The 19,425-nt window shown below is 39.3% G+C and overlaps 2 protein-coding genes across 4 annotated transcripts; both read right to left on the bottom strand.

Annotated features, from left to right (window-relative positions):
- Nucleotides 1-365: 365 nt before the first annotated feature.
- Nucleotides 366-5,883, bottom strand: LOC122277383 (receptor kinase-like protein Xa21). 3 transcript variants are annotated; one of them, XM_043087354.1, is made up of 3 exons: nucleotides 5,578-5,883; nucleotides 4,927-5,361; nucleotides 366-826 (listed from the first exon to the last, which is right to left on the bottom strand). In XM_043087354.1, exons 1-3 carry the CDS (start codon nucleotides 5,846-5,848, stop codon nucleotides 468-470), a joined length of 1,065 nt encoding a protein of 354 aa, XP_042943288.1. In that variant the 5' UTR covers nucleotides 5,849-5,883; the 3' UTR covers nucleotides 366-467. The 3 variants fall into 3 exon arrangements, with proteins under 3 accessions (XP_042943288.1, XP_042943287.1, XP_042943286.1); XM_043087353.1 differs by having other exon boundaries at nucleotides 4,927-5,883; XM_043087352.1 differs by lacking the exons at nucleotides 4,927-5,361; nucleotides 5,578-5,883 and adding an exon at nucleotides 966-2,976.
- A 2,872-nt stretch (nucleotides 5,884-8,755) lies between these two features.
- LOC122276876 (receptor kinase-like protein Xa21) lies at nucleotides 8,756-9,157 on the bottom strand. The gene has a single exon (XM_043086770.1). The coding sequence runs from the start codon at nucleotides 9,155-9,157 to the stop codon at nucleotides 8,756-8,758; it is 402 nt and encodes a 133-aa protein (XP_042942704.1).
- Nucleotides 9,158-19,425: the final 10,268 nt, after the last annotated feature.

Raw genomic sequence — 19,425 nt, 5'->3', positions numbered from 1 at the left:
ACCAAACAAACTTAACCCCAAAGAGGGCAACAAAAAGGCATAAGAATAATGGTGTCTCATTCTCAATAGATGAAAAGGAGAATAGTGGTGTCTCATTCAAAATAGTTCTTCTCACAACCTTTTGTATAACGATATTTTAAAATGAGGATATTTATATAAAGTGATGTTATTTTTGTAAATCTTTTATAAAAATATTTCTCATTTAAAATATAGCTTTACAAAATATTGCATATCTATCATTGTTTGTAATATCCTAATATCCATTGGTGCTATTTATATATCAATAATAAAATGTCATCACCTTCTTCTATAGGGAAAAAAAAGATCAATGATAAGTACAAAAATGGCCACACTGAACAAGTATATATCTTAGATGGGAGTCACCGTTGTAATATTTGGAAATGAACAAACATTAACTAAAGAAGAGTCGCAGACAAATTAAGAAGATCAACATATATCTAAAATGATCAGGTTCTTTGAAAATCTTGTAAAAACTTGGATTTGATCTTGTTGAGTGCTATTGGAATACTTCTTGTATTGATCCTCTCTTCAGGTGAATCTACGCAACAGTCCAAAGCTAGTCCCATGATAGATAATACGCTGTCCATCGTAGCTGCATCATTATATCTTTCGTCTCCTAGCAAACTAGCATCAATGATTTCAACTATGGAGCGATCATCTAGAGATTCCTCTACCCAGCGCTTCAAGTTCATCTCTTCAACAAATATGTTATCTGTAGGCTTCTTTCTCGTGAAAGTTTCCATCAGTAAAATGCCATAGCTATACACGTCTCCTCTTGTAGAAACAATTCCTTCAAATCCATACTCTGCATTATACAAAAGAAAAAGGGAAAAATTTAAAGAATTTGAAGAATATTATAAGATCACCTGGTGCCATATACCCAATATTTTAAGGGAAAAATATTCTATGATCAATGGAAAGCAAAATCAGCATTATAAGATCACCTGGTGCCATATACCCAATAGTAGCAAGGGTCATGGTTCGCTTTATAAGATCCTCATCTTCTAAGAGCTTGGATATTCCAAAATCAGCAACATGTGCAACCATTTCTTCATCCAACAATATATTGTTAGGCTTCAAATCACAGTGAACAATTGTTTTTGAGTAACCGAAATGAAGGTATTCTAGTGCTGTCGCCACATCAATCATTATGTTTAGCCTTTGTAACATACTCAAAAAGCGGTCACCAGAATAAAGCCAAGTCTCCAAGTTCCCATTAGGCATGTATTCCAATACAATGGCTTTGAAGTCGATATTACTGCAAGCACTAATGATTTTGACAAGATTCCGATGACGAATATTACTTAGTAGCTCACACTCTACATCAAAGCTATGAAATGCCCCTTCTATTTGCAAATTCAAAACTTTTATTGCAAAATCCTTCCCATCCAAGAATGTTGCTTTGTACACAGACCCAAAACTCCCTTCTCCAATCAACTTACTTGGATTAAACCATTCTGTTGCTCGTAGAAGCTCATAGTGAGAAACTCTTCTCCATGGTGCTAAAGGAGACAAGTCTACCAAACCTGTTGACTTCTTTTGGAATTTTTTTGAGATTAATACGAGGGATGCCACAAGTATTAATGTTAATCCAATTGCAGGTAGTAAAAATGTTAGTATATGCCTTATTTTGGACCTTGTTGATCGAGAAGTATCTTTTTTGCAAGGGAGAACTTGCAATTGGGGAGCACCACAAAGTGCATCATTTGACATAAATGATGTAGCCGAGAAGTTTGGAAATGGTCCTCTTGTAGGAATTTCTCCTCGTAGTCTATTGAATGAGACATTCAGATATTTAAGATATATGAGTGCTTCTAAGGATTTGGGAATCTCTCCAGATAAATTATTATTGGAAACATCCAACTGCTCCAAGCTTACCAAATCACCAAATGATTTAGGAATTGAACCTTCTAATTGATTTCCTACTAAGGAGAGAAAATACAGATTTTTGAGACTACCAATTGTTACTGGGATATCACCTGATAATTGATTGTTTGATAAATCCAACTCTATCAGTACCTTCACATTTCCAAGCTCTAATGAGAGGGGGCCACTTAGAGAATTTGATGATAGGTCAGCCACCAATAAATCTGTCAAGCTCCACAAGCCCAAAGGAACCATAGAAGTTAATTTGTTTGAGCCTATGTAGAGGTATCTTAGCAAAGCCAGATTATTTATGCATCCAGGAATTTGTCCAACTAGCTCATTGCCTCGTAAATATAACTTAGATAAGCTCTTTAAATGACAAAGATTTGATGGGATGGGACCCTGCAATCTATTATTTTCTAGGGACAAACCTTGGAGCATTCCCAATTTCCCCCATGCAGTTGGAATCAGTCCAACCAACTCATTGTTCCCTAAGGAGAAACTTGTCAAGCTGCTTAAATTGCCAATATCTTGGAAAATGCGGCCCTTGATACTGCAATTATACAATGAAATCTTCTAAAGAGAAGTGGAGAGATTTCCAATGGAATTGGGAAGGATAGCATTTAGTGGATTTCCTGCAAAAGATAACACTTCCAGGTCTTTGCAATTTGACAAAGAAGAGAAAAGGCTATTCATTTCTGGAGATCCAATAGTCAAATTATTGATTTCTAGGTTGAGATACTGGAGGAGAGCTAAATTACCAATTGTATTTGGAATGAAGCCAGATAATGAGTTCATAGACATGTCTAGAACAGTGAGTTGTGATGCATTGGAGATGGAGCTGGGAATTGTTCCATTGAGTTCATTTACCCCAAGCTCAAGCACCTGAAGATTTGGGAGGAAAAGGCCTAGATTTGATGGGAGAGGACCAGAGAGATTATTCGAAGACATTGAAATGACTTGTAGGGGTGTAACCGGTCCGGTTCGGTCCGGTTTTGTACAAAATCTAGGACCGAACCGGTAGGCACCGGTTTTGCATTTTTCAAAACCGATTACGCACCAATTTTCCTCCTAAACCGGTATTCCGGTTTTACCGGTTTCCGGTCCGGTTTGGTCCGGTTTTCCGATTTTAATAAAATACAAATTTTTTTATAAAAATTATGTTTAAAAGAAAAAACTGATTTAAAAAATTCTGTTTACCATTTACAAAAATCTGCTTTACAAAAAAAAATCTGCTATGTAAACAAATTCTGCTTTCAAAAATCTGGTTTATAAAAAAAAAAAAAATCTGCTATGTAAAAAATTCTGATATAAAAAATCTGTTTTATAAAAAAAATCTGTTATATAAACAAAATTCGCTATATAAAAAACTGCTATAAAACAAAAACTAAAATAAGAAATTTAGTGTAAAAAAAAAATCTGCTATAATCCTATATTAGACGATTAGTATTAGTATATATATTAGTATTCGTTATAGCTATATAATGTATTAGACAATATAATTGTATTAATATTAGACTATTAGTATAGCTATATGTTACTGTTAGTTTTGATGATTTAGTATAACTATATTAGTATGACTATAACTATAATCTATATTAAAATATTAGTATTAGTATATATGTGATTATTTTTTATGTGATTAAAAATTATATATAATATAAAATATATTATATATAATATTAATATATAAATAGTACCGGTCCGGTCCGGTTCGGTCCGGTCCAAAACTAACCGAAATCGAAACCGGACCGGTTCCGGCCGATTTTTCATTTATGAAAACCGGTTCCGGACCGAACCGTTCCAAAACCGGCACAACCGGTCCGGTCCGGTTTGGTCCGGGCCGGTTTTCCGGTTTACCGGTTTTTTTTTACACCCCTAATGACTTGTAATGTTGAGATATTGAAAACCTCGAACGGAATTGGGCCAGAGAAATGGTTGACTCCAATATTGAGGTCCTCCAAATTTTGTAGATGACCAATTTCATTTGGAATTGCACCTGCGACAATATGAATAATCATGATACGTTAACTCATCAAAAAATAAAAAAAGATTCTGTAAATCATATATATTGAAAAGGGCCATGTGTCTGAAAAGGGGTCCATAATTAGGAGTCATGAAAGGAAAACGCAAAATCCACCATAATGGGTCCCAACAGTGGTCCTAATAGTTCTTTTTTATTTTATTTTATTTATTAACTTAGTGATTAAAGAATTACTTTTTAATGATGTTGTGAATTTATTTTAAATATTTAATGGTATAAAAAAATCATAAAAAAAATAATAAAGCCAAATGGCCTTCTCGCCTCTCTGGAAATCTATTTTTTTTTTTTCCTTCCAAAAATGGGAGGTGGGGTGACTAGCATAGCAATGATCCCTGGGCTTGACCATAGGATTAGCTATTCCCTGTTGCGGAATGTCCGGTTTAAGCTATAGCTACTGTTGGTCCAAACTCCATCCTATGGCCCGAAGGTTAAGCTTTATTACTACAAGTGGTTTCAACTAATGTCTTGACTCGAACTCTTGACCTCGAAACCATGAAATACCAGCTTGTACCAACTGGGGTACCACCTTGGTAGGCTTGGGAAATCTAATTAAGACAGAGATTTGGTTCTTCAACATTTATTACTTTTCGTGTGTTTATGTGTGTGTGTATATATATATATATAATTATACAGAGATAATTACATTTCTCCAATGAATTAAAACGTACGGTGGTAATTATTATCTCTTAATCTTTAACTTACTACAGCTTGTACCTTAGTTTAAATTCTAGTGAGCATGGAATGGTTAAAGATTAAGAGATAATAGTTTGTATAGGAAAAATATAAATAAAAAATATATCTATGAACAATTTTTTTCTTTAAAAAAAAAACAGCAGTAATAAATAAATTATATATAGCTAGCACTTGCACATGCATTCAAATGAAAGGGGACCAATCCGAAAACACGTACGTACGTACGTACATCTGCTAATCAATGATGCTTTCCATGATTTTAATGCACAAATTACATAGAATTAATGACTAAATTAACATACCAGCAAAGTTGTTTTCGGCAAGGTACAATTTCTTAAGCATGGTTAAGTTTCCGATTGCCGGCGGTACTCTTCCGGTGAAATGATTAGTCCACACCGACAAATCTTGCAGTTGTTTGCAGCTGAACAAAGTGGATGGAAGTCCGTCATAAAATCTGTTACGAGAAAGTTGAAGCCGTTTTAAGTTAGGAAGATGATTAAACGTATCCGTTGGAAGTCTCCCTGAGAGCTCGTTGGAGTAGAGATTAATCCATTGCAGGGAAGGCATGTTGAACAAAATAGAAGGCATCGGACCCGAAAGCTTATTAACTCCAAGATCAATTGCTTGCAAGGTAGATATGTTGAAGAGGGAGGAAGGTATATAACCCGAGAACCCATTGAAGGCCAAACCAATCCTTTCCAAGGAAGACATGTTCGATAAGGATTGTGGGATAGCACCTGTGAATCTATTACCAATTAGAAACAAATTTTGCAGTTTGGATAATAGTCCCAAAGATGATGGGATTTCTCCATTGAAGTTGTTGAATCCAAAGTGCAAGTTTTTCAACCGGTAAAGACGCGACAACTCATTAGGCACAGAGCCATGAAAACTATTGTTTCTTAGTGTTAGATTAACAAGAAACGAAAGGTTTCCTATCTGTGGAGGAATTGTACCTTCAAGACCCATGTAAGAAAGGTTCAAGGCTATGACTCGGTGATGTCTAGAACCACAAGTGACACCAATCCAATTGCAAACAGATGTATTGGTGGACCAATTGCTCGCTAGAATATTATGATCAGGGTTGGGATGAGAAATACCAAACTTTAAGGCAAGAAGAGCAGATTCATCTGTGGCAATATTTGGAATGGTTGCATCAACTAAGATAGCCATATTGTAACATCGTACCAAAAGCAGTATCACACAAAGGAGGAGTACTCTATCCATAAGTGATGATGTATCTCATGAGGTAGAGGAATTAGTATTTATATATATATATATATATATATATATGGCACTCACAGTTAATGAAGCATTAAAAAATTAAGAGGTAATTACATGGCAGGGGAGTTGACGAATAATGACTTGAGATCGTTGTGATCGTAGGTACCTAATTAATGCTGGCTCCATTTTCTTGTTCGAGTATTGGTCTCTTGATAACCTTGGAAATTCATCAAAGACGTACAATTAATGTTCCTTAGACCTAAACTAAATACCATGCACCTTTGAAAGAAAGACAGGTCTAAAGATTACTTGACTTGATTGGGTTAACGTGCATATGGGTGCATAAAAAAGCAAAAGAAAACAGGAGTTAATATCCCACTTTCCCAGATCATTCCCAATCAGAGACGACTGATGAAGAGTACTGAAGCAAGTGGGTATAGCCACCATTGACAAAATTGCTTGATTGATTGTCTTGACACTTGAAAGTCAGCAGCAAGCAATCGTACGCACATGGCTCTTTTCCTGTTTAATTGTCTTTCTTCGTAGCATTCAATTCCATTACGAAACCAAAACTTCCACACAACAGGTCGTAGATTTTACACTCGAAGAAAACTTACGTGGTAGCTGTTGAATCAACTTAATTTTCAAATAATTAGTAGTTTCACATGGTCGGTTCGTTCTTGCTGGCATTTTCATGATCTGAATCGAATTCGACGTTTAAGTTTAATTTAGTCATATATATTCGTTAATGACACTTATAATCTACTTGATCATCTAGTGTACGTTCTTGTTAAAATCATATTACATATATTAAATCTACAAGTCCAATTAAATTGTAATTGTTTTTGAAGATGATCAGTTTTGTTCAAAATTGGATCGTAAATTAAAGAAGTAGAGATTTTGGTTGACGTGCATATGGGTGCATAAAAAAGCAAAAGAAAATAGGAGTCAATATCCCACTTTCCCAGATCACTCCCAATCAGAAACGACTGATGAAGACTGAAGCAAGTGGGTAGCTATTGACAAAGTTGCTTGGTTGAATGTCTTGACAGTGAGCAGCAAGCAATCTTACGCTTTGTTTTTCTTCGCAGCATTCAATTCCATTATGAAACCAAAACTTCCACGTAACATTCAATGCAATTATACGAAATTTAGGCATTCTACAACTATACGTACCAGCATTACTCTCTTTCAAAACTGAGAAAAAACGTGTAATGATTTTTGGGCCAAATTAAGTACCTTTTTTTTTTTTTTTTTTGTCTAAAATTTTTCATAATTATAACAATCTCAATTTTTTCAAAGTAATGGATTAGAAGCAGTGGTAATTAACTCTTTTTGTAGTCAATAAAATAAATAAGACAGGTTAAGGTCCTCCATGGTTTCAAAGTCTTCATGTGTGGGAGAGCTAGCCCATAATCTAGAAAAGGGCATAACAGTTTCGTTTGACTGAAGACTTCTTAACTTTCCATAGAATTGATTTCGAAGTGACCTGAGACCAAGCAAGAATAGAGTTCAGACTACGTACCCTATATTGACTTCAGTGCCAAAAGTTGAGAGTTCAGCCTTGAACCCCATTGCCCTCCATCGATTGTGTATTTTGAAGATTTGGAAGGTGAAATTGTTTTATTTTAGTTTATTATTATAATTTTTTAAATTTACACATAAAATATAATAAATAATTTAAATTTTTTAAAATTTTAAAATAATAATATTTTATTTAATTTTCAACTTTTAACTCATCGCATCTCAATTGATCATCCAAGACACCTTAGGATGACAGAAATGTTAATTACATCGATATATAGAAAGTTAAAAATAATACAACAAGTTTCTAGCTATCATATCTACATGATAGATAGAACATGATTGGATGTCATGATTATTAGTCATTGAGAATTGCTTTAGCCACAAATGAATTTTACAAAAGTAAATTTATAAATTGATCTGACTTAATATGTGGTATATCAGATTATAAAATTATTTTTATTATAAAGTTAATTTAACGTATTACATGAAGCAGCGTCATTTTATAACTATATTTTTATAAAATCTCTTTGTTGCTGAGAAGTACTATACCCACAAAAATAATAAAAATAAATTTACAATATGACGTATCACGTTAAGAAGTCATGCAATTATGAACCACCCCTTTTCTTGTGATATATAATTTATCGTCTACTTACTGCCACGACAAAGCAATGATAACAGGCAATATCTTTTTGGTAGCCCCAACAAATCTATTTTATTTGGGAAGCCACATGCATGAATCAATCTTAAACAAAGTCCTTCATGCTCCCACGTTAATTTCCTTGATTTGTATGATGTTGAAGAACCTTCAGTTTGATCTTGTGGAGTGTGTCTGAAACATTTTTAATATTAATTCTTTGTTCAGGTGACTCTGCATAGCAATCCAAAGCCAATATCATAATAGAAGATATTAGTTCCTCCATGGAAGCATCATCACTTTCGTTGCTCAACAGATTATCATCAATAATGTCAGTCACTGAAAGTACTAGTAATGATTCCTCTATCCAACTCTTCAAATTCATTCTTCTGAAAATATGTCATCTGCACGTCTCTTTCTTGTGAAAGTTTCCATGAGTAAATGTCGTGACTATACATATTGCCTCTTGTAGAAATAATTCCTTCCGATCCATACTCTATTAAGTAATAACATTACAACTTATCATGAGCATATACATTCAAGTTTTGATAATAGTTGAAAAAAATCCAAACAAAAACATAGATTGTGCACATATCAATATTATACACAAAGACTACCTACACGCGCACACATGCGCGCGCACACACACACACACACATTATGTATATTTATATGAGTAGAGATAGATATGCAAGTTTTAGATAATCACCTGGTGCCATATAACCGATAGTAGCGAGAGTCATGGTTCACATCATAGAATCTCCATCGCCTAAGAGTTTGGCCATGCCAAAATCAGCAACTTGTGCAACCAAATCTTCGTCTAGTAAGATGTTGCTAGGCTTCAAATCACAACGAAGAATAGTTGTTGAATAGCCATAATGGAGGTATTCTAGTGCTGATGGCACATCTACCATTATATTTAGCCTTTGTAAGATATTCAAATAGTGATTATGAGAATACAACCACTTCTCCAAGTTTCCATTAGGCATGTATTCCAAAACAAGGGCCTTGAATTCAATGTTGCTACAAATGCTGATGATTTTGATAAGATTTCCGTTATGAGTATTTCGAAGTACCTCACACTCTACAACAAAAATCTTGAATGCCCCTTCCACTTGCAATTTCAAAACTTTTATTGCAACATTCATTCCATTTGAGAGTGTTCCTTTATATATTGATCCAAAACTCTATTTGCCAAGTAAATTGTTCAAACTGAACCTTTGTGTTGCCTGTACAAGTTGCTAGTGGGAAATTATTTTCCATATCACTGGTGGTGATGGGTCTGCCTCAATTGGAGCTTTGGCATTCTGTTTTTTTGCATCTAGTATAGGCCAATACAAGGACCACTACAAGTAATATTGTTAACCCAATTGCTAGTAGTACGTACTTTAGCACATGCGCCATAGTAGTGTTTTTCTTAAGAGGAGAATCTTCTTTACATGGGGGAACTTAGTCATGAAGCACCACAAAGTGCCTTATTAGACATAAATGATGCAATTGAGAAGTTTTCAAATGGTCCTCCTGTAGGAATTTTTCCTTGTAGTCGATTGAAAGACACATTTAAATATTTCAAATATAAAAGTGCTTCTAAGGACTTGGGAATCTCACCAGATAACTTGTTATTGGAAAGATCCAAGAATTCCAAGCTTACCAATTCTCCACATGCTTGAGGAATTGATCCTTCTAATCGATTGTAGGCTAAGCAGAGATTAACTAAATCTTTGAGTCCGCCGATTGTTGTTGGGATGTCACTTGATAACTTATTTCTTGATAAATCTAATATTCTTAGGACCTTTATATTCCCCATCTCTATCAAGAGAGAGCCATCTAGAAGATTTGATGACAAATTGACCTCCAAGATATACATAAGGTTCCACAAGCTTAAGGGAAGCATAGAAGTTAACTGGTTGAAGGCTAAGTAAAGATTTCTTAAAAATTTCAAATTTCCCATGCATTCAGGAATGCCTTCGGTGAGCTCATTACTAGCTAAATTTAATTTGACCAAGCTCTCCAAATTACAAAGATCAGGTGGGATGGAACCAATATTGTAGAGATTACTACTCTGCACGGTAAATAATGTGATTTATTTACCTATATGCAGGACAATAGTGATGGACAAAAGATAAACGCTGGAAATGCTTCTTGACTCGCAGCTCCACAATATGTCACTTATTGTGGCGATTTGCATGTCTTCAGAAATGGGCCCACACTTACAACTCTATAGACATGTCCTAATGACGATGATTTTGGCCTATTGCAAAACATATTCTCTTCGTTGCAATTGATTTTTTGGTTCCTATTAATGTCATGTTTTGTACGCCTTTGAGTCAGATCCTTAGTAGCTCAGGTCTTTAGTCTTGTGCCTGCAAACACAAAGAAAACACCGCGAGACGGCCGCCGGTGTAATGGTAGGGAAGTCTCTGATACCAAAGTTAGTATATCCTTAGTAGAGTGCTTAAGCTAGTAGAGAGAGTTGAAAGAGTCTAACCCTATCCCGATACTTGAGAATCTTTTTTATACTTGGTTTATGGATCAGGTGCTCATGCCTTGAGGCAGGAGGAGGTGTCCTCTCCATAGCTTCTTCAGCCATACTTATGTAATGCAGTGTGGCTCTCTAGAGGAATGTGGTATGGCCCTTTGGAGGAGGTGCTTTTAATGTAGCGTGGCCCTCTTAGGTGCGCATTTTATACGACTTACTCCCTACCTTGTCCTGCCAGAGGATGCATGCCGTCTAGTTCTTCTTTCTTCTCTCACTAGAAGATCATGACTTTCACTCTCCTGTCCACTCAAGCTTATCTGGGACAGAGTTTCTTTGATGTGGTGTGTTCAACCAACCTTTGCTCCAGGGTGATCTTCCCTCGCTTCCTAGGTGGTCATCGCCTTCTGCTAGGGGTTAGGACACCTTAATGGGGCTGATGGATTGCCCGATGGGCCTGGGCCTCTCACAATATTGGGATTGGGCCTTAGGTCGAGGGGAAAAAACCCCTTATCAGTTACCCTGCCAATTCTCATCGGGCTAACCAGATAGGAATTTCTTCTCCCTCTTTCTTTCTCAATTTTCATCGCTTGTTGTCCTTTCTGCTTGAGTGGGGCAACACTTTACCTCTCGGCCCCTCCATGTGTGTGGCCCTTGGGTTCCCTTTCGCATTAGTGACTGTCAGGTGGCGTTTTTAGGTTCGCATATTGTGTACTCGGGATTTGAACCGTTCTACTTCCCACATTCGACTCGTGGGAGTTGGAAGGCCAACCGTTGCTCCTCTATAAAAGCTCTGTCTCGTCTTTGTCACTTTCTTCTAGTTTCATTTGCCCTCTCCTCGCATTCCTACTTCCCCTTTCTTTGCCCTTACTTCCAATGGCCACTAAAACATTCGCTAAGCCTACAAACTTTGATGAGCAAAACCATCCCGAGGTGACCCTGGAGTTGGGCTATGCCTGTCATCACTGGCATTCAGAGGCCTCCCGGTATGTTCTTCTATGGGTTGAGGTTGCCCTTCCCTCGTCCTGTTTGTGAAGTCTTGTATTATCTTGGGCTAGCTCCTGCCCAACTTCATCTGAACTCTTGGTAGATTTTGATATGCGGTTACGTCTTGTGGCGGTGTGCACTATTGAAGTCTGACCTAGAGCATGCCGACTTGACCTACAGTGAATTCCTCCTGATCCACAATGTAAAAAGAGGGGCTGGGGATATCTGCAGGTTTAGGGTGAGACATGCCCTTATCGTACTGGAGCTGTGATATCGCAAAATCACATATTGGACTAGTAAGTTCTTCTTCGTGTCCGGCTAGGGGTAGGAGTTCCCCGTTCGACAGATTGGCCATGCTGAGTTTCTGATCAAGGCCTAGTAGGGTGTCGTTTCCAGTGACAAGGTCGTGTGACCGACAGGCACGCTCGAGAAGTTGCTATGCTTTGCCATCATTAAAGAGTGGGTGAAAGAGCACCCCCTTACTATCCACTCAGAAGTTCTTCTAGGGGAGGAGAACATCGTGGTGTACCTTCGTCCTATTGATCACACCATCCATGCCAGCCTTGGTTTTTCCACCTAGCCGCCAGCAACCTTACCAAAGAAGCACTCTCCGAGCCTTCCTCTCAAAGGTAAGGGGAAGAAGCCTTGCACAGAGATAACCAACGTTGGTAGTGACCCTGCATCTCCTCTAGGTCAATAAGCGAGGGCAGTCGGCATCCAGTGACCGAGGCCCGCGGAGGGGAAATCCTTCGGCCTTAGCACGTCGGCTGCTCCTTCTTCAGCTATTGCTTTAGTCATCAAGCTTGTGGTGGCACTACAACAAAATTGACCTTTTCCCACTAGTGCTTTTCCCACTATATATGCTCATGAAGAATACTTACTTCTTATTACAAATTCTATTTGTGGAAAAAAAATGTTCTTTTGCCATGACTGCCATTCCCACGGTTTTAAAATTGTGGGTAAAACTACCTTTTGCCACTACTTCATGTAGTGAAAAAAAAAACTAACATGTTGACACCAAACGGGGGAGATGAAAAAAAAAAGGTCTTTTGCGGCGACAAGAAGTCGCCGCAAATAAGTATTCCCTTAAGTTAGTTCCACTCGGTATTTAACCTTTATCGTTGGATTAAATTTAAAGATCAAACGGTTGAAATTAAACTTGAAACATTAAAATTCCCCCCCCCCCAAAACCTGTGCGCCCTTTCTTTAATCTTTGTGTTCTCTCTCTTCTCCGACGCCGCAGCACGGACCCCCTCCCCTTTCACTCTTTCTCTCCTCGGCTCTATCTCAGGCCACCGTCACCGCCACTGAGTGCAACCACCTCATTGGACCCAGCCACCCCACGCCTCCCTCTCCCTCTCTTCCCTTTCTCTCTCCCCGAGGCAAGCCCAAACCGAGTCCCCTCACCCTCACTCGGTTCCTTGCCGTTGCCAGCCAACTCTACCGCCAGCGGTTGAGCCGCACCACCACCATGCCAGCAGCCCCCCACCTCGGCAATGATCCCTCTTCCTCCCTTTCCCACAGCCAAAGCCCCCACCTTGGCGATGATCCCTCTTCCTCCCTCGCGTTCTCTCTCTCTCACGGATCCCCTGTTCTGTGCCACCAGATCTGCCGCCGTGAGCCACACGAGCAACCCACCGACACATCAGCAGTAACTTCCGCACGCTTTCATCATTGTCGAAGCCCTTAAGCATGGTAAAATCCTACCTTTATATCTTTAGTGCTTTATTTTGGAGTAAATGGACATGTATAGCATGGTGTTGATTGCTTAGACAGATTTATATTCATGGATATGTAGTATTTTGATTGTGTTGTTGTGGAAGTCGGAGGAGAAACAGATTTGGTTGTGATATTGTTGTTGGATTGTGAAGTGTTGGGTCTTGTGTTGTAGTTGTGAAGTTGGGCTAAGTGTTAGAAGCACATGTATGTCGTGTTGAGGGTGTTGGTGATGTGATTTGTGAAGTGTTGGGCCTTGTTGAGAATGTGTTCGTAGTCGGTGAAGCGTTGAGATTTTAGTTTTTCCTTTTGTTTTCATTCTTTTAATTGTTCTATGATACACTTTAATGAAGAAATAATTTACGGCCCAATGAATGGCTGTTTCCATTGTTCTTGTGTTATCAAAAAGAAAAGAAATGAATGTTGTGGAGCCTCTGGTTGCAGGATGTGGGGGGGAATTGTTTCTGGTTTGGGGGTTTATTTTTACCTATGTGGGGGGGAATTGTTTCTGGTTCGCTGCATATTACATATTTTTTAGTTGAAATGAGTTAAAAACAAGCAATATATCAAGAGGTAGTTTTATACACTTATGTTTGTTATTTAACAATATCTTAAGATGTAGTTTGATCAATAGGCTATGAATGTACAACACCATAAAGTGGGGGAGGCTAATGAACCTACCATGTATAGGATCAATGATCACTTGGTTGAGATTTATGAGTGCTCTGGTAGAAGTAAGGGAACCGTTTGTAGCTTCTGATTTTTAGGTGCAGTTTTACATGATGAGTCCCTTTGTTTTGAAGACTTTATCAACTCACAAGAAGGTACTTAAATAATTAATCATGAGTTGCTTGTGATTTCGCAAATTTGTAATTTTTTTTTTTTGTCCTAAATGAGCACCTCTATTTGTAATTTTGTACGCTTACATGGTCATTATTTTACGGCATTCAAGGATGTTCTTGATTCAGGATTTTTCAGTTCAAGCTTGAGTACCAAAGGCCTGGATACACGAGCTTGTCCCTGTAAAAGCATGTATATAATGTATTTGAGTTATTTAGAGGTAATCATAAATTTGATCGATAATATCAATAGGCATAGTCCAAAAACATGGGTTGTATGTAGGAGCTTAGTATTCTTACAAGTTGTGTCGAGGATTCGAGAATATTGCCCCCTGATCGAGAAATCCATTATAGGAGATATTTCTAGGTGATAGTTGTGTAATATACGATTGTAAATCCTTCCATATCCGTACAAATAGTCAACGATTGTAAATCTTTCCATAAGATGACTTTTTTTGCTTTTACAATTTTTTTTTCCTAAATTCTTTTATATGTGATATTTAGTAATTTAGTTGAATGTTGATTAGTAGGTGTGAAACAATATCATTATTTTTATTTTTACAATTATTTTTTTTCAATTCTTTTACTATTTGCTGCAAAGATGTCTCGTGGCAAATACACTTTTTTTTTTGCCAAAAAACATTTTTTTCCACCAAATGCTCTAGTGGGTAATATTAATACCCACCAGCACATTTCGTCATAAAATATAGTATTTCTCACTAACCAATCTAATTTGAGTAACCTTTTGCCACGAAATTCGTTGGCTATCTCCACTATCTATTTGGTGGAAAAATGTCACAATTTCTTACTAATTCACGAATTAGTGGGAAAAAACACTTAGTGTCACCAACTTTAAGTCACTAGTCTCCCACGGATAGATTTAGTGGGTAAAGAACATTTCCCACTACGACTATAGTTTTTCCGACCACATGCCCTTGCGGCAAAAACTAACAAATGTTGTAGTGTAGTCGTTGGTTCTGAGGTGCCTGTCGTGCCCGCGGGGCTATAGGACCTGTCTCAAAGGGGTAACTGGCTCTAAATGCACTTTTGAGGGGCCCTTATGGATGAGTTTCCTCACCGACCGACGGAGAGGGGGGAGGGTGTCACAACCCCTAGGAGGATTGCCCGGGACCACACCTCAACACAACTCTTGGAGGGTCAGGATAGTCATATGGCTAGCCTGCATGCATGCCTTGGCTCATACCCGGACATGTAGCAGGCGCCCATGGAGGCTACTAGCCACGCGCAGTCCTTGCATGTAGGCATGTGCATTCCCTTGTGCATGCGCCTGCACTTATACATGCGCACCCCAACACCACTTAGCGCATGGCTCCAGCCCGTGCCTTGCAGGCAAGGCTAGTGGCATACCCACCAGGCATGCCATCCAGCTCATGGCTCCAGCCCTTGCCTTGTAGCCCTAGCGCCCAGACCATCAGCTTGGGCCATGCATGCCCATAGCCCAGGCCACCAACCCGGGCCATGTAGGACCACCGTCCAAGCTACTTGATTGAGCCTCACAGTAGCAGCACGACACCACCCTGTGCCCACCATCAGGCTTAAGCTTGGCACCATGTCATGCCACCATCAGCAAGCCACACACAGCGCCATGTCGTGTCCACCACCAGACCAACGCATGGCACTATGCCATGCCATGCAGTCAGCCATCGGACCAAACCAAGACTAGCCTAGCTATGGGCTATGCACTACCCTAGCCCACCATGGGCCATGCATGTCATGGTCATAGGGTCATTTATCCATTTTATTATTTTGTTTATTTGTATTATTTATTTAATTTGCTTTGTTTTTCATTTAATTTACTAAGGACCTTTTGGAAGTTTCCAATTTGTAAGCTCAATAAATAGGACCCTTAGTCATTTCATTTGTATCTTTTGGTATATTTTCCTTTGTGGAACACTTGGGTGTATTCTTGTGAACAATTTCGGTGCTTTTGCACTTGGACTCTTTTGGATGCAATTCGTGAGTCCCAAGGAGAGGATTAACACCTTGCAATTCGTGAATAGGTGTTTATTCATTTTATCAATCTCTTCTTTATTTTCCATTCAATCTTCATATCATCTAATTATCAATCTTTCGTATCTTTCCATTCTCTATTCAAATATCCATAAATACTTTTATGTTCTTATATTTTCTAGTTTGTTCATATAATTTCTCTTTGATTTTATAAACACTTTCATCTTCCCATCTCCCAATCATAAATCACACCTAACACATTTCCACATCCATAGATCTATAATTCTCACATGCCATAGCCCAGGTCTATAATTTCATATCCATTCCATACACTTTCTTACTTACCAAACACATATTTAGCCTCCATAAGACTCAAGTCCATATTAAATCACTTCCATAAAGTCATAGAACCCTAGATCTAGTTTTCCAACAAGCCCTCCTCTATCCAAATTAACCCTAGCTGAAATTCCCATTGCCTTCATAATTCCATACACATCTCTTGCCTTAGTTGCCAACCCTAGCCATCCTTCATCCATTCCCACAAACCCTAGCCGAAACCACCTAGACTCCCACAAGATAATTCCTATATTTTAGGAATTCTCATCTCATCTTCCAAATCTAATTCCTAAAATCACTCAATTTCTCAATTCAAACAAGACCCTCTCTACTTGCCAAAACTGAAACCCTATCTTTCCTTGATAGATTCCTACAACTTAGGAATTTTCCCTCAATCATCTCCATCTTTCCAAATCCTACCAAAGATCCTCATCCACTTGCCATATTCAAATCCTATCATTTCCAAGACCCTAAACTCTAGGAACAACCCTAGACTTATTCAAACACCATCCAAACCCTAGCAACCCACCCTAGACTCCAACCCTAGTCCATCATTTCCCTATCTCGTAATCCCTCTTAGCCACCACCCAAAACCCTAGCTATACTTCACAATACCAACCCTAAGCATCATCCAAGTGGTGCCAACATCAAGGGCAACCAACAAGCAGTTCCCCATTGCATCAAACGCAATAAATCATCACTTAGATCACCCTACCACATCATCATCATTATCATAACTTCCAGCACTCAAACACTAAACCTTTATCAACATAGGAACCCTCAATTGCCATGCAAGTTCAAGGCCAAGCAAGTTGGCTAGGCACAATTGGTCATCACCACAACAAGGTGAGCCTGTGGACCATAATGTTTAGGGACTAAACTGAGGTCCCTAATAGGGGGTTGCAGCCACTGTCATGAGGTCTGGGGAGGACAGTCCGCATACACCGGGCGAGGGGAAAGATCACTCACTTTCCTAGGCGGATTCAGAGTCCATGACTTGGGTTTTCCCAACCCTTCAACCGGTGGGCCAAACAGGGAGGTGTTGGGCGACATTAGGAGCATTGGGGTGGACCAGTGTCACCTCCCATAGGTAGCTTGGTGGAGGTTATCTTTGCATCCACTCATCTTGAAGCCGGGATTGTGCGAGCAAAGGCTTTAGATTTTTGTAGAGCTTTTTCTCCGAGCTTTCCTTCTCTTTGACTCACTCTTTTCCTGTTTTGTTCATCTCTCTTTGTCTTTTATTTTGACTCGTCTATGCCTTGTCATAGTGGACTGTAGGGAGTCGACATATAGGCTGACTTCATTGTGAGCAGCCAGGAGGCAGTTGAGGAACAGAATCGAAAGCTTCATTCCATGGTGAAAATGGCTCTCCATTGCACAAGTGGGGAGAGGGAGGAGAAAAAATGCGTGGAGGCAGAGCTGGTGACGACTAAAGAGTCGCTAAGTCAACTTTAGGTGGAGAATGAGGCACTGAGCCAGCTTGAAGCCCAATGGTTCAAGCTATTGGAGGGGGAGTGCTCGTCATTGTTAGTTGCCTTGAAGGTCCGGGAAGACTCGCTGTTGGTAGCTTAGACAAGGGCAGAAGAGGCTTTGAAAGAGTTAAGGGCGGCTCAGTGGAGGATTGCTACCCAGGATGTAGTAATCGAGGACTTACGGAGCAACTTGGCTCAATTGCAGGAAGCTGCTTGGGCATATGGGTATATTTAAGGGCTTAAGAAAATGCGGGATCATGTTATTTCGAATCCTCAAGTGAGTTCTCAAGCACTAGAGGCGCACTTGAGGGCCGTCAATCTCAAATAATTCAATCTCTATCCTACCACCCTTAATCACGGGGGCGAAATTTGCCAAGCAATGATCTCAGACACTTTTCCTCTTGAAGATGAAACCACTACGGCCCACTAGTATACTTGTATACACATTTGTTTTCTCATTGTATTGCCACGTGCTTTGCTTTGTGGTGATTTCCTCATCCATCTCTTGCTCTTTCTTTTTTTTGTCGATCAGTTTGTCGGGACTTTCTACTCACTTTTTCCACTAAGGCTTGAGATGCCCCCTTCTATGAAAAAGGAGAGGGACTTGCGCCTTGCCCACTTGCCACGTGTTAGTTCCCAGGCTTCTCCATTGGTCTTCTTTGGTAGCTAATGTGACGTGCATGAGTTCCCACACACTTCAGGCAGTTAGATATTAATACTTGTCTGTTACACCCTTCTTGCATTAATGGTGCCAGATAGTCTTTGCGGTGTGTGCTATGAGATTTGCGCCGAATTTGATGGGGGTCTTGGGATACACACTTTTCCAAAACCTTGGGGAACGAACTGTCGTGAACACCTACATAAGTCTTCATTTCTTCGTTGGCAATCATCGTATCTCCCTTTTTGCCCTTCAAGCAACTAGAGCCTTTCTGCATTTCTTGCGTGGGTTTTGTTCTAAGGGACCCTGGGTCTGATGACCCTTTTGGCTTTGGGGGACGCTTCTTGGATGAAGGCTCGCCACAGGTTCACACTGAAGCAAATGTTCGCCCAGAGGAAGTCTTGTCGAAGGTTGTGTTGTTCTCTGTCACTTGGAGGTGCGTCCTAGAGGTGGTATGGCTTGGGCTTCATGGTTGTGTTGTTCCTATCTTAGGACTTGCCATGCAGTTTATGTTTCATTACGACATCGCAACCCATTCAATTGAACGGATTAGGCCGGCGCTACCCTATCTGGCTTGGCTGGTGCCAGGAGCTTCTCTCGCAATGGAACCATTTAGGTTTGGGCAAATGCTCTCCAACCAAGGAGGTGGAAAAGATACCGAGAAGGAGGGCATCTTTCGAGACCAACCCGGTGCCTGCTTATTGCTGACATCCTTGATAGTGATGAGGATCATGCTTCAGGTGTCCCTATCTGCCACTTCCAAGAGAAAATGATTTGCTCTAACAACGGTCTTCCTAGTGCTCTGAAGGGTCTTGAGGTACATGAAACATGATGGCCCTCCGAATCCTATCTTTTTTTACTTCTTGGATTGGGTGAGGGATTGTGTGCCTTTGAGAAACCCAAGCTCATCGGCAGAGTACTTTCCTTTTTAAGATGTGTGCGTCTATTCTTTCTTTTTGTA

Source organism: Carya illinoinensis, chromosome 9 (assembly GCF_018687715.1).
Source record: "Carya illinoinensis cultivar Pawnee chromosome 9, C.illinoinensisPawnee_v1, whole genome shotgun sequence".
NCBI lineage: Eukaryota > Viridiplantae > Streptophyta > Magnoliopsida > Fagales > Juglandaceae > Carya > Carya illinoinensis.
Note: the sequence above shows the minus strand (reverse complement) of the source record. Positions and strands in the feature narration are given on the sequence as shown.